A 15,455-nucleotide genomic window follows, 5' to 3' on the forward strand; every position below is an offset into this window, starting at 1 on the left:
GTCTCATAACACAAGGTATTGTCATGGTGGTGCTATGTGTCAGTCAAATTGACTTTTCAAGGCAAGTTTCAAGCAAATGAGCCCTTGTTTTTCCATGCTATTCAATGCTATTGCAATCTTACAGGCTTCCAGAGTGTTGAATTCCCTTTGCTTTCACTAGGAGACCTGTTTTGCAAGGCTGCGTGGTGTAGTTTCTCATTAGCCTCTGTTTTAAGTCTCATTGGTCCAAAATGAAGGAGAGATTGTTCTCTGACTCTGGAGTTGGAAAACCTAGATTGAGTGGACAGCATGATGAACTAGGTTACCTTCCTTATCTCCAAATCCATTCTAATAGCTTGCTCTGGAAAGAATACAGTAAAATTGATTGTCTGCTGTCTGCTTTCTTCCTCCCCTGATCATTTGTACTTTTTCCTCCCCGGCTCGGTCCTGTCTTGCAGGTGGTTTGGGTCCCCAAGGGCAGCTGCTATTCCAGTTCTGTAGCAGCCACTCCTACCTGGAGCAGATAGACAGACTTCTTTTTTCCCTCCAGTCTTTTCATACTGATCCAGTAAATTATTGGCAGTAGTAGAAGTGGCTGCAAGGTGGAATAAAGCAGAATTCTCTATCACTTAGCTGCCCAGACACTTGTATTTCTGTATTTTACTATCTTGCTTGCCTGTATAGTCCAGTTGGTTGTTATTCTGTGTTCCTAGCAGCATGTGGATTTGTGTGTTGTAATCCAGCTTCTTAAAACAGCAATTGGCATATCTTTAGGTCCCACTCTTTCTGAAATATGTACTCTTTGAAATGTTGGTTTTTAACCTGTCTCTTGGAAGCCATTAGCTGTGTGGCACCATTGTATCACACTACTCAGACATTTCAACAGCAGATTTTAGACTAGTTTAGATTTCCAAATGACTGGAGAGAGATGCTTTGCTTTGCTTTGCCTTCCTTTTGACACTGTTCCAAGTTCCTGTTGTACCTCAATTTCAACATCTATTTCAATTCCTCAAAGGCACTTTATGATCTTGCAGAAACAGCAAGTCCCAGGGTAGAACCTTGCCGTAGAGCTTTTACAGCAACTCAGGCTTAACTCCAGGGTTTTTCTGTTCCCATGGTGTTGGTGACTTTCCTTCTTCTGAGACATGGATATTGCCCAACGCTGAGATGGATTCAGACTTGCTTCAAATTCAAGAGCACGTATGGGAGTCTTGCCCACCATTTCAAAGAGAAACACAGATAATGAAGATGGAGACAGATATGGACTTTGCAAATAGCCATGGAAGGAGTTTATAACCTGCTTAGATCTTGCTGTGAGAGCTGCTGGTGTGACCACACTGAAACTGCTGAACATATTTGGGAATCAGAATTTGTGAACTGATCACGTGAACAGAAGTCCTGAGGGAGACATTAACTTCTATCAGCTCATCACAGATGAGCCGCTGGACGCCAAATGGAGATGGTGACATATTATACAACACAGCTGGATTCAGAAGAGGATATATCTCTAGAGATGAAATCTCAGTGTAAAATTAGGCTTCAAAAAGTGCGTGAGGAGTCAAACCCGTGACAGGTTCAGGAGCTATTGATCTGTTCTGGAGGCTGCCCTATTTGCAGTGAGCATCCCTCGAGTCTCTCCAGCAGAAATGCTGCTTATCCTCATGTGCCCTTTGCAGCAGATGAACTCATTTTTATAAATCCCCATTAGCAGCTGAAGGACGGGCTTTTTTTAATGTCCGTATCTTTTGTCCTACTTTTTGATCTTCCTCTTGTTCCTCTTTCCCCCTTCACCAGTATCCACGTATTAAGCACGTGTTTCGTGGCTGAGACACACTCAACAATTCAAAAGTGATGCACCCTGAAGTTTAGTGATTTATTTATAGGACTTGCACTGAATTCCTGCAGAAGGAGGCAAGCTTTACTTGCTGCGTGCAACAATTCATATGTGTGTGCGGGTTGGTAATTTATATAACCTGAAGGCAAGCAGTTGCCTGCTTGCAGCGCTGTGTGAAGAGGCAGGGCATAGCGATGCTGCATTCAGAAGTGTGATTGCATCTTTTTCAAGCTCTGTTTAATCTCTTCAGCTGCAGAACCCCAGCAACAGCAGCTGCAAAGCTGTAGTGGGGTGGATTTCTGAGCAGGTCCTGAGAGCCCACCTGGGGCTACGTGACATGTGGCTTCTCCTCCCGTCAGCACTTTGATTTGTTAGATCTGTGTTTCTCAGCTCAGCCGTTGTCATCTCCAGTGAGAGCCAAGTTCAAGGCAGACCAGTGGGCAGTGGGAAAATAGAAAGAGATTTCCTAGCTGACCAGCTGGGCCACAATGACTGGCTCAGGCACCACCACAGAGGAAGCAGATCCAGTCGCAAAAAGAGGGGATAGGGAGGGAGAATGTGTGGGAAACAGACAATTTTAGAAACAAATAGAGGAAACTTTCTGTAGTTTAATGCGTAAGACTTGCTAAGTAAAGCAAAAACTATTCCTGGCGGTGACATGATGGTCTGAGGGGTTTAGGCAATCTCAGCTTAGCTCAGAAAGACACTTGTGGGGGTCACATCAGAGCCATAGGGGCGGATCTTGGGGGTCCCCCTCCCGCCCCAAACTGTGCCTGTGCCAGCAACAGGGACTGGGGCAGCGACTGTGACTGTCAGAGCCCATCAAAGCGTGACGAGAACACCACAAACCAACATCCATCTGGATGTTTCCTCAGAGAAAAGTGTACTGTGTATTTCTTGCTGTCTTTGCTTCATTAATGAATTGTAGCCTCATTAATGAATTGTAGCGTATTCAACATAACAAAAACTGAACATAAGGCAATTAATAGGGGAATCTTCAATTACCAGAAGCCAAATCTCCATAGCTGTTATCTCCAAGTGCCAATAGGGATTTCAGGAGTAATGTTTTCTCTCTAGATGCCACAAAGAGAAATGGGTTGGCTGGGCAAAAAGCAACCTTTGGGGGAGATCGAAGGAGTTCTGCTTGCCTTGTTACTGCCGGGGAACGGGAAAGCTGGATTTTACAAGTCTAATTATTTAAGTAGCTCTTCATAATACACAAAGGAAGAGGGAAACGTGTGTGGAAGATTTTCTGTCCTTATTTTTTCATCCTGTTGAACCTACATTTCTTTGCTGAATTGTTAACATACAGCAAAAAAAGAAAAGGTTCATGATTGAAATATGCGAAAAAAGCTTTTTGATGGAGGCGTGTTCCTCCTGAAGCCACGTCACTGTTGCTCCATCGGACTCAAGTTGATGAACATTGAATGATGAGGTCAGCTTAAATTAGTTTATCTTCTTGATCATTTCCAGTTCTTCAACCGCTATAACTGTTTGTAGAACCATTTGGTGAACTGCACTGCAGAACCAATTTGGATTAAAAATAAGCAAAACAAGCCCCTCTACCCCTATCTCCCTCCAACAAAAGTTTCCCACTCTGAATCCCTGCTTGGCTTTGTTATGTTAACACATAACTTGATTTCTAGTGATCAAAATGACTATGTTTTGGGGACTTGTGGCCATCTTGCCTTTTCTAGGTGGCTTTTTGGAACAGAATTATTTAAGTATATGTCCTGGTTTCAGCTGGGATAGAGCTAATTATCTTCCTAGTGGCTGCTGTAGTGCTGAGATTTGGATTTAGAATAAGAGTAATGTTGATATTACACTGATGTTTTAGTTGTTACTGAGCAGTCAAGGACTTTTCAGCTCCTCATACTGGCCTGGCAATGAGAAGGTGGGGGGTGCACAAGAAGCTGGTAGGGGGCACAGCTGGGACAACTGATCCCAACTGGCCAAAGGGATATTTCGCATCATATGGTGTCGTACTCGGTATATAAACTGGGGGGAAGCTGGCTGGGCAATGTGGCTGCTTGGGGATGGATAGGGCATCGGTCAGCAGGTGGTGGGCAGTTGTGTTGTACATTACTTGTTTTCTATATGCTATTATTATTATTATAATAATTTCTTCATTTACTATCCTGTTAAACTGTATTTATCTCAAACCATATGGTTTTTTTCAGTTCTCTCCCCCATCCCACTGAGAGGGGGCAGTGAGTGAGTGAGTGGCTGCGTGGTGCTTGGTTGCCGGCTGGGGTTAAACCACTACAGTCTGAAAGCCCAGGGCTGTCTCTTCCTCTTGGCTTCTCATGTTCTTCTGTTACGAGATGTGTCAGCCTTTTATTTAGCTGTTCTGTAGATCATAAACAGTTTACACTAATGAAGTTGCAGGCCAACTCTCTACAGCTCTGATAAAAATCTATCATTTTCTGATATTCAGGATAAACCACAACAGTAAGCAGGAGCGTATTGTGTACAAAAGAATCCTGTGTGTAGAGTTGAGACAAATAAGCAACAAAGAAAGGTTTGTGACAGGTTATTTTTCCGTTGAATGTCAAGTGAATAAATCTTCTCCTTTTGTGTGTTTTGTTACAACAGATTTGCATTTTTATCGGAGAAACTCTTCTGTTTTCAAACTGGGCCATCACAGCAGACATACTAATGGTGAGTGTACTTTGGAACAGCATCTTTCTCTTCTGGTGGCCAGTTTGTCAGCTTGCAAGAACAACCTGAAATTCACCATTTCTTCCAAATACCTCGTAGCCCCTACTTCAGCCTCTTCTTTTTCTTTTTTTTAACTTGCTGAAAAGCGAAGTGAGGGAGAAAAAGATATTATACTTGTCCTTTCTTCTGAGCACCAGGAAGAGGAAATGTCCTAAAGGAACACTGTTACTGAATTCCCAAATTTTAATTATTTGCACAAGCTCCATATGCAAAGAAATCAGCCAGCATTTCGTAATAGTCAGCACATTAGTGGATTTTGTTATCAATAACTTGGCCTTGTTCTGCGGTAGGAAATCCTTCCCTCCCTCCCTCCTCTGACCACAAAGGAGCCACATCCCTCTCCCTGTGGCCGAGCTCCAGCAAACCTCCCATTCAACACATGCACAATAGAAAAACACCTCTGGGAGAGGAGAGAGGAAAAGAAAGTATAAAGAATTTTTGGACTGCATCCACCTCGTCCAGGAGGAAGCTGTCAGCGACTTTTCACCTCATGTCCTTCAATTTTCCATTCTTTCTCCACCATAGAGCTCTTTAAGTCTTTCAAATAAGCAAGCTGACCTCAGCAGCCAGAGTTTCCTATGAAATAGTGTGGATGTTTGTTAGAGGGTCTTGCATATTTTGTAATGCTTCCATCAGAGACTTATGGAGCCTATCAAACATACCCTATGTTGTAATCCTATTGTGAGGGAGGTTACTTGTTGCTTATTGTGTGAAAAAGAAAGAAACTAGGGCACAGAACCATTACAGGACTTGCCCGAGGTCTTTTGGCAGCTTGTTGACAGAACTAAAAATATAATCAGTCTGGCATCAATAGAAAACTCCCTTGACTGGTATTTGTTGCTTGTGCAAATATCAGCGAGAAAACAATCATGCTCGGTATTCCTAGATGTAAAGATAATGGTGTTGAGATATTGATTCAGCAAAGAACTTGAAGCTTCTGCTTAGGTTCTGTTTATGATTTAGGTTCAAGATTGTGTTTACACAGGGTGTTTCAAAAAGGTGCGTGTGCTTTCAAAGCAGTATATTTCACGAAGGCAACATGTTACACAAAAATTTACAAACGGTTTAATGAGTTATCCAGTTAATGAGTTATCCAGTTTTAGCAACCTTTTATAAATCATTTGAAACTCTATGCCCTGCCCTTTCCCATGGCAAGAGTTTCATTCACGGGCGGTTTGCGGTTGCCGAGATACAGTGATTCGGTCTGTCCCTTTGGAACACCCTGTATTTTACGGTAGCTCTGTAGTTGCCATAACTGTGCTGCCTAAGGAACTTTCAATCTTTAACTCGTTTGTGCAGAGAACACTTTAGGAGGTGGGGTTGTTAATTCTACTTCTCTCAGATGTGAATAAAGCACAGAGAAGCAAAAATTATCAGTGTCCTTCAGTAGCATTAGATAGCTTTTAATTACCGAGGTTCATTCCTCGTACCAGTTTGGCGTCGGGTGGTAGAGCTCTGCAGGGGCCCAACGGGTGGTTGCTCTGAACTTACACGGGGTTTGCAGCTTGTGCCGAGGTCAGGGTGGCCCTTCGTTAAGTGGTATCTCAACACTTAGACAGATGTGCAGTCTACAGACAGCTGTGTTGAGGAAGAAATGATAGCGCAATATTTGTAGCTGCTCATTGCTGCCTCCTGCCAGAGGTTCTTGTCCATCCCGCCTTTGGCTGTGGTGTTCCCAGGAGCGCTCCCAGCTCTCTCTGGTCAGAATTAGCTGATGTGCTTAATTAAATTCAAGGTCCTCCAGAATATCTGGCCGGGGGAGAGCTGAAAATAGACCCGTGCTGCCTCAAGACATTTTTCTACCAACTACTTTGTTGTATCAGTTGTACTAAGGATGCCATCATTGTCCCGTTTTAATTGCTGAGATTTTTTTGGTGTCGATTTCAATATGACTTCAGTATCCTGGAGCTTTTGAATAGCTTTTATAGGGTTTGCCATCTGTCTTCCCAGCATCCTAGATCCAGTTGCATTTTGTAGGGATGTATTTGGGGTTATTTATGTTGCTTTAGTGCAAAAGAACTCCATAAGAAATGTCTTAAAAGAGTTGGAAATAATTTCTTAGTTTCAAATTCCAAAACACAGGATAGAACCTAAAACCATGTTAAAAACTGGATTTTGCTAATTCATGCCAACTCTTAAGCTAGCTGTTCTCTTGTCTGTTTAGACTAAAGAACTGAGTGTCGTATATAATGCCCACCTTAACGCATTATCAGCGTGAACAGACCTGTAAAAGTGCTGTACAAATAAATGTGAACATCCACGTAGGTCAATGCAAACCCGTAAACAGATGGTCTGAAGTGCGTCCGTATGACACAAGGGGCTCAAGAGGATGTTGAGTCAGACAGCAGGTGAGAGCCAGGGCCCTAACCATGCTTGACAGCTTTACAAGAGGTCCTAGCCAGAGAAAGGTGTGGATGTGCTTTAGCAAGATGCACTTTAAATGTCTGGCAAATTAGTTTCTACTGATTACTATTTATTTGGTGTAATCAGAAGTGTGTCTGTTCTTGCCTGGGGCTGGTAAGGAGTTTAAAAGCATTATTAGTGTAAGCATAACAACACTTCCATCATATACATAAACATTACCATGTTTTCATGGATGAAAAGCTCTCCATACTGCCTGAACTTTGTTCCCACTGCTTCCATTATGCCAGAAGTGAGGCTTTTTGGAAACTGCATCCCAAATGATTTATCGTAGCTCTCCCAATCTCATGACTGCTTAAAAACCAAGTTGGTAAGCATTTTCAGAGGGTTTGCAAGTTTAATTTGCTTAGAAAAACAAGGATATTTGCTTATTATCTTCAAAGTGAATTGTTGGCTCTTCATAGCCTCATGCTTCCATTGCATCTACTTTTCTTGCCGGTGTAGTGGTCAGTGTGCAGCTCCTCACATTGTCTGCAGGAAAAGGTGCTGAGTGCTGGGTTTGATAAACTGTCAGTGCTGCAGAATGTACTGTGCTGCCTGAGATTGTAAAAGGCCGATATTTGTTCCAAATGCAAATTCGTAGAGAACAGATCTTATTCTCCTGAGCGCAACTCTCCAAGTCTCCTCCCAGGCACGTGCTCGGATGGTACTTAGGGAAAGGGAGTCGGTTCTCATGGAGCACGCTAATTATGAAACAGATTTTGCCAGCCATCTTTGCAAATTGGCCTCAAAATTACCAGAACCCCAAAGCAGCATTAAAACTGCCTTGTAACAGCAATAATGAATGAGCTTCGGTGCAGCAGGCAAGTGCGTAACATTTGATGTGCTTGGGACTTTGTGGAATCTGGTCCTGATAGTGGTTTTTTTCCTCCAAAGCACGTCTCAAAAATAAAATTGATGGGCGGAGGCTCGGTGGCATTTCTGTGTAAAAGCCAACAGGTGATTTAAAGCGCTTTGGCTATTGCAATTGCAATCTCTTCAGGTGTTCGCTGAGAAAAGCCTCCTCCAGTTTATGCAAAGTCTCTTTTTTCTTTTAAAACATGAGTTCTTTTAAAATGGTCATGAGCTGTCATGGAGATGCTGCCTTCATGTTTTGCTGTAGAGTCACAGTCTTCCTTTAGGCTTAACACAGGCAGGGGCTGGTGCCCGGCTGTGCTGTAGCCACGGGGGAAGGTTGCTTTTGCTCTGATTACCTTCCCTATAAATAAAAAAATGTATTTATTTGATATACAATACTGCCCCATTTTTATGCCAAGGAGCGTCTCTGCGGCTCTCGTGGGTGCCGATGGCTGCGGGTGGATGTGTGCTACTCCGTGCTGTGATCCAGAGACCAGCTCAGCCTCCTTTTACTTCACTTAAAAGTGCTTTTTAGAGAGTGTCTGCCCAGCTCAAGTGAAGAGTCTCTCTGGGACTGGTTTCTCTGGATTGTAGGCTTTGTCTTTTCTGAGCAGTAGTTACAACAGGGACACCTGGTCTATTTCCAGGCTTTGTCAGTGGCTGGAATAGGGTCAGCGTGTGTTTTCTTTGCCTTTGGTGCTGAAAGAGGCCAAGATGCGTTGTCCTGAAGATTCCTGTCTGACCCAGAAAGAGCAGCAAAGTGTTTTAGAAATCAGGGGGTTCTATCAAAGATTAGACGTGAACATCAGAACTTATCTTTTTGGCCTTTTTCTGGGAGAAGGGTTTCCTGGTTATTTCATTTTGGACCGGCTCTGCTGGTTTCACTGCAGGAAGGGGATGTTGCCAGCAAACCACGGCCTTTCTGAGCCGCTATTTAAAGAGCAGAGGTTTGCCAGAGCTGCTTGCTCAGCCTCCCTGCCCGTCCTCCCTCCCAACCTGCAGCTGGGGATGAGCCAGGACTGTCCCTCCACCCGCGCCGCTGCGCCTCTCCCACCTCCACTTTCCATGGGATGCTCAAACCAGGACGCGTATGGTTTGAATTTAGGTCTATTTTGGTACCAAAATGCCCATTTAGAGCTGTAATTTACTGCTGTCTTCCTAGAAGAGTAGATAATGTGTGCTACCAACTACTTCCTCTGCATCAGAACAAAATGTTTTTTAAGCAGAGTATTTTTTTTGGTGTTTTGGAGATGCTGGTTTAAATCTTTCTTTCTTCCCAATATCTTTTTGGAGGAGGAGGGAAAATCTCATGGTCATTTATTTGCTGTGTGTTAGGGTTTTGGTTTGGGGGTGGTTGCCACTTGAATTCCAGAATAAATTGAGTAAGTTTTGGCTCTTTGTAATGCTGAACTTCTTCAGCTATGCAAACTGAAATCTTGCTGGAAATTGTATTGCTACTTGCAAAACTACATGTAAGCATAGCACAGGTATACATGCAATTTCTGTATAAGGTGTATGTGTATTCATGTGTATAAATACCTATATGCAGATGTCAGTCAAACTTCTTTCTCCAACTGGCACGAATTCACTGCCTGAACATTGCAACTTTTGAATAAATGTCCCATTTCCTTTGTCATTTTGCTGAGAAAATGGATAGGATACAGGGCCAGGTAGGCTTTCCTTTGCAGATTTATTGACATAAACTTTATAGAAGGAAAAATATTTTAACATCAGTTCAAAATTCCCTGTTTCACAAATCTGGACAGTTCTGGAGTCTTGAATTAAATAGAATTTCACTTTATCTTCTCAGCTGCCCTTTTCTCAAACAGCTCTTGCAGAGTGTTTCTCCATTGCTCCTGTGTGAACTGGGGCCAGGTGGGAAGAAGAACAATCCCTTTATTTTTCCTTCTGTCTAATCTACCCAGGCTGCACCCGTTGCCCTGGATCTTCAGGGAATGGTAATGAATTGTGGGGCTGACCTGTTTCACAGTGTCACCTTCAGGACATTTCCATGTCTCTAATAAAGTCTAGACTTTTATTTTCCTCTGGGGATTTCTGTGAGCGTTCAGGTCTGTTTTGAGCTCCTGGATGCCAGAGGACGGTGTCTGACACCCGTAGCCAGCTGGCTGCTGAGGATCTGATCATTTTGTGTTGCACAACAGCAGTTGAACGGGGGGACCCATTTAACGTGTGCTGTCAAAATGCATTTGCAGCTTTGTAAACCAGTAATGAAAGAACAGGCGGGTCATTCTGAAAGCACACGGTAAAACCCTAAGGAAGAGCATTTAATCTAATTTTACCCATCGTTCCTAATTGTCTCTGCATGGAACAAAATGCTCTTTCTAAATAGGCATCGGTTCTCTTCTAGTGTGGATTTTCTCATTGATGTTTCTTTTCTGTCCCTTTTTTATGGCAAACTTTTTCCATTGCAGACAGGGCAACTCACCTTTCCTAAGAGGAAGCGTTAAAAGCTCCAAAACGGCGCTTCAGGTCAGGTCCTGTCCCCCCAGACACGTCACTGTTGAGCAATGAGTTCCCCTCCGTCAGTCAGCTGAGGTACATCCATCTCTGTGTATCTCTAGCTGCGGATGTGCCAGTCCTGAAATGTCACATCTAATTAATAAATGACTTCAGGAAAGGATTGCGAGAAGGGGCTGAAGTCTGGGAAGGCATGCTTTGTAAAGAAAGACTAAAGGCAGCCCAGAGAGAAAGTGGAGAAGTAAAAGGGATCATGGTGTACAAACAGCTAAACTAGAGAGTCATTTCTAGCAGGGCAGATGCTTTTCAGAGCAACAGAAAAAGGCAGAACAAGGTTCAGTGCTTAGAAATGGAAAAAATGCTCACTTGGATTTAGAGACCCATTGAATTCTTCATTACTTACAGCCTTTAAATCAAGACAGGATCAATTTCTAAACTAGGACATATGGACTTGGTGCAGATGCTCTTAGCCAACTTCTTTCACAAGTTTTATGCAGGAGATACTTACTTTTTTTGGCTCTTATATTTGTGTTGTAAAATTAAGGTCATTTCATAGGAAAAGAGTTAGTTGGGCCTTTTTCAATTTTCACCCCCTTCCATAGTTAGGGTTCTGTTTTCTGCGAACTCTGGTCCCTTAATGGGGGGATAACTTGTGGCTGTGTCTGCCACTGACTTAGTCCTGACCTGGGTATAAACTGAGCAATACAAGACAGCAGGACAGGTTCTTACTTTGGTTCCCTTATGTAATACTTTCTCTTCTCTCCTTCTTTGCAGTACGTGGTCATTCCAACACGCCGTGCAACCGCAGTGGCCTTGCAGAGTTTCACATCGCACCTCCTGGGAGACGCTGGCAGTCCGTACCTGATTGGATTTGTAAGTGCTCACAGGGTTACCTGCCCATGTTAGATTTTGTTTACTAACTGCTTATCTAAAACGCCAAGTCGAACCATGCTGGGGAAGGAAGACCTGTATTTATTGGTAGAATAGGAAGTAGTGCAGTGAAATACCACCTTTTTACATGTTTGTGTTGTCTGTAGGCTACAGTTCAACCTTGGAAGGACCACAAGGGCACAAGAAGTGAGCTGCTAAATCCTGTTAGCCTGGGGCATTTGTAAAGCTTATAGACAGCTCTGTAAAGGGACAGTGGTTATTCTGTGGTGTGGACACGGATCCATTTGAAATTAGATGAGAACAGGGTTGTGTGTGTGTGTTTAACTGTGAATCTGGCCTCATAAGCCAAATATCTGTTTATGGGTAGCAACATGCAGCTGTTCTGACCTGCTGGCACTTTGAACCTGCTTTGTATGATGATAAATGATGGTGCAAAATCCATGGCAGGATGGGTGTGTATGTTTTGGGAGGTTTATTAGTATTCCTTTCTGGTGTGTGTATTTTGGTTTTTTTGTAGTATTCCTTTCTATTTCTGCTGCAGTTGTTGGCCTTGGTCTGATTGGCCATGTCCCTCATTATGCCCCCAGTATCCTAGTGCAGAGCAAAACAACAGATCCTCCTCCAAAAGCTGGCAGCCAGAGAACATTCACAGCTGAAAATATAAGTCCTGGGAAATGAAACGAGGAAAAGAAATCCAGATGTACTTGGATAATTACTTTCCCTTGCACCCTTCTGCGGAGTTTGATGTGTTGAGTTTCACAGAATGCAGACCATTTATAAAATCCAGCAGCTTCCACGTAAAGCCCCGAGCGGTACTGATCTTGTTGTGCTGAAGGTGCTCCCATTTTCCAGTGATGCAAGTGGGATCTTCACTGGTCCCATCACCTGAGAGACACAACTTTGTTGTGCTCTTCTAGCTCAGTACCGCTGTGTGACACAGCTGCTGCCTGCTGGGGACCTTGGAGTTTTTGAAAAGCATCGTTTCTCAGCTGTTCATCCCATAGACACTGGTGTGTGTCTATACATATTTATTTATATTTATTTTTTAGATATGTATTCATATATACATAAATATTTACCCTTGAATGCCAGCTCCCAAAGCTGATATAGTTGCCGTGAAGCTCTCTGAAGCATACATGAAGAGACAGATACAGATAAGGCTGAAGGGACTGAAGAAATGAGAAATACCTCAGCAGAATAAATTTGTGCAGTTTAGTTTACTCTTTATTTACTTTCTGGGCATCCAGGGAGAAATGATCTTATTTTAGAAATGATTTGAAGGCGGTGAGAACAAAGGAATCACTGGCGGCGGCTGCTCTGTGCAGGGCAGGGGGCACGGGGAATGCTGGAAGGAGGGCAGGGTCTGGGATGCAGGTGATGCTGCTGCACGTTCTGTCTTTTCCTTACCTAAGGGGGATGTCTGGGAGGAACAGCAAGGACTCTGAAGGATTGCAATTAATTTTGAAAGTTGCCTGGGGCTCTTTAGTGTCACGGATTAAAAAAAAGGACTTTGGTTGTAGAAAATAATGTGCCTTGCCCTTCTGCTGGTGAGAGATCAAGCAAGTTGTGAGTTATTAATACTTAAAGATGCCAGCCTGAAATAGCTGCCTTAGGCTTTCTTCGGACTGGGAAAATATTAATTACAATTTTGAATTGTTCTTTTCTAATGCTGTGGTTGTCGGGCAGTTCTCATTTGGGAGGAGGCTGCCCAAGTACACGGCTCCATGGCAGGAGAGGAGAGAGGTGCTCATGGAAACCACCAGCATCCTTTTCTGCAGCCTCTGGACCGGCTTGGCTGACTCATGCGCCCTGTGCTGCAGGGATTGAAAGGGCAACTGCAGCTTTTGCATAACACAGAAAACCAAATACTATTTAAAGTGAAAGGCCAAACAGACAACTTCTGCAGCAGAGCTAAGAAAAGCAATCAACTTCATTGTTAAAATCTGCAGGTGTTTGTTGTTGGCATTGTCCAGCCACATTGTAGGATGGAGACCTTCGTGTGGGATAGGTTACAGAAGGCTTGGGTGATGATGGGGAGTTTCAAGGCAACCTGCTCCTGTTGGCTTTAAGGGAAATTTGGGAAGCCAGTTCCCATGGTCCTTCTGGGAATCCCCAGCCTGAGGACATGAACGGACACTGCTGTGTGAGCAGTGTTTTGATCCAAATACGGCTGGAATCTTACATGGGTTTGGTGAGTTCATAGTGAGATTCCCTCTAGCAGCACTTTTAATAAAGAATCAGATACCCGTGTCCTTGTAGGGCGAAGCTGTCACAGGCAGTTGTCTCTGTTCGCTGGCTACCAATAAATGTTGTATTGATCTTATAATCCTCATGTGGAACATAGAAGGTACTCAACAGCTGCAGCCTTGCGTACGGTCGCTCCCTCGCTCTGTCAGAGCCGTAAGAGTTGAAGGTCACACTCAGATTTTTCTGTGATGTCCTCCAGTTCCAAATCTTGCAATGCAGTTCTTTAAAATCACCCAAAGCACCAAACATGTTAGTGTTTAAAAGCTAAGTGGTTATTTTTCACGTCTCTTTAAATATCAATAACTTTTATTATGGTTAAAAGGCTTAAGATTGTCTTACAAAGAAGTTATGCAAATGTGGTTTTAGGGTGGCGGCTGTAATTTGAGTAAGGTTTTACTACCTGCCAAGCACTGAGATCAATTACTGTAAATCACTGCTGCCTATTCATTCACAAATTAGAGCAGGCATTGCTGCAGTATTTCATTAGATGAGACAGTTTTTATTCCTAGATAACTGTAACTTTTTCAGAACCTTTGTGATAACCTGCAGAGTTTATATAATTTCTGTTGGTGTAGAACTCCATGCTTTATTCTTGAGGTAGTCAGTGAGAAATCTCACCTGTTCAGTGCATTACACCCAAAATTCTCTAGTCCTTTTCCATCTTTGAAAGGTCTGACTATACAGAAATACCCCAAATCCCACCACTCTTGTTGATGATCAGATAAAGGTTTTCTAACTGCTCTTCCCATGCCTCATATCTGGACAGGATTTCAAGCTCAGGAGAGCTGGGTGGAGGCAGCCAGCAGCAGAATGTGAAATACAGTTCATCCTGTTCAGGCTGCATCATAGCTCCAGCTCTTTTTATTATTCATTCTGGTTAAATCTTTGTTGCCCTTTAAAATTAAATAGTTGTAAGATGTGCCCATGACCCCGCCCTTACACGTTCATCTGCGCACATGCGTGCATGAGCCTGTCTTCCCTACTCGGGGTTCACTTTATTTCTTCGCACAAACAGCGGTCTTCCTCCACTTGCTGAAGTAAGCTTTTGATTCAGGCAGGCGGTTTTTCATTGTTCTGAGGCTGTGCCTCTGTACTTCTTTCCTTCCTCCAAGTCTGTCATTTGCTCCCCACCTGAGCACAGCCACGCTTTCCTCTTCCACCCTTGCCTTGCTTCCAGCCCTGCCTGTGATGAGAAACATGCACCTACGGCAGGTTTGCTCGCTCTACACGTGCTGGGGAAATCTCCGTCGTGGGCACACACTGTCCTCACTGCTGTGGGCTCTCCTCTTACCCTCCTGCTTTATTAAATTCTTATCTTCCCTGTGCAACCATCCATCAGGTCTAGAGATTGAAACCTGTCTGTGTCAGCCTGTCACCTGGCAACATCAATGTGTGAGGATGGTGTGAAGTGCCAGAGATGAGCTCTGCTTCACCAGCACCTTTGGATGGGCTAAAAGCTGCTCCCTGTGCTCCGCTGGTGCTGGTACCCACCTGTCCTGACCTCCTTGGCTGCTGCACCTGAGGGACACAACATCCAGCATTACCCAAATTGCTGGGTCTCTAACAGGCTCCTCTTGGCAGACCCCACGACCCAAAACCGTGTGGGTTTGCAGTGCCCAGGTGTGCTCCTTCTCCTGGCAGCAGCGACCACAAGTGTCTGAACAGGGATTTTCCTTTCAAACCATCTCCTTTCAAAAAAGAGCTCTGAGCATGAGTGACCTTGTAATTAACTGCAAGCACACCTCAGCTGCTCTGTTTTGAATGAGGTTTGTGCAATTCCTAATCTTACCTAGAAAAATTTTATTAATAAGCCAGTCGCCCTTCACTTTTCCCCCTTCCCCAACTTTCTTATGTAAGTAGGTTGATAAACTAGATCTAATGAGCTACTTAAATAGCAAGAATGCTAATGACCTTCCTTTAGCAAGTATTTAGCAGAACAGTGTTAATTACCACTGGTGCAGAGTATCAGGGAAGGCAGATCAGCATTTGATTAGGGGCAACTCAAGGAAAATTGTAGTAAATACAGCAATTAAGATACTTTAAAAAT

General features: G+C 43.6%; 1 protein-coding gene across 3 annotated transcripts in view; it reads left to right on the forward strand.

Moving 5' to 3' along the window:
• Positions 1-15,455, forward strand: part of LOC102091424 (sphingosine-1-phosphate transporter SPNS2) — a 122,870-nt gene that overhangs the window by 84,277 nt on the left and 23,138 nt on the right. For 2 of the 3 annotated variants that reach the window (XR_010467276.1, XM_065036503.1), the window contains exons 9-10: positions 4,409-4,474; positions 11,045-11,143. Coding sequence is in view for 1 of the 3 variants with exons in the window: in XM_065036503.1 (XP_064892575.1) it covers positions 4,409-4,474; positions 11,045-11,143 (165 nt within the window). In the remaining 2 variants the exon portion in view is untranslated. The remainder of the gene's footprint in view (positions 1-4,408; positions 4,475-11,044; positions 11,144-15,455) is intronic. The other variant, XR_010467277.1, reaches the window with a different exon arrangement.

Source organism: Columba livia, chromosome 20, assembly GCF_036013475.1.
Source record: "Columba livia isolate bColLiv1 breed racing homer chromosome 20, bColLiv1.pat.W.v2, whole genome shotgun sequence".
Lineage (NCBI taxonomy): Eukaryota > Metazoa > Chordata > Aves > Columbiformes > Columbidae > Columba > Columba livia.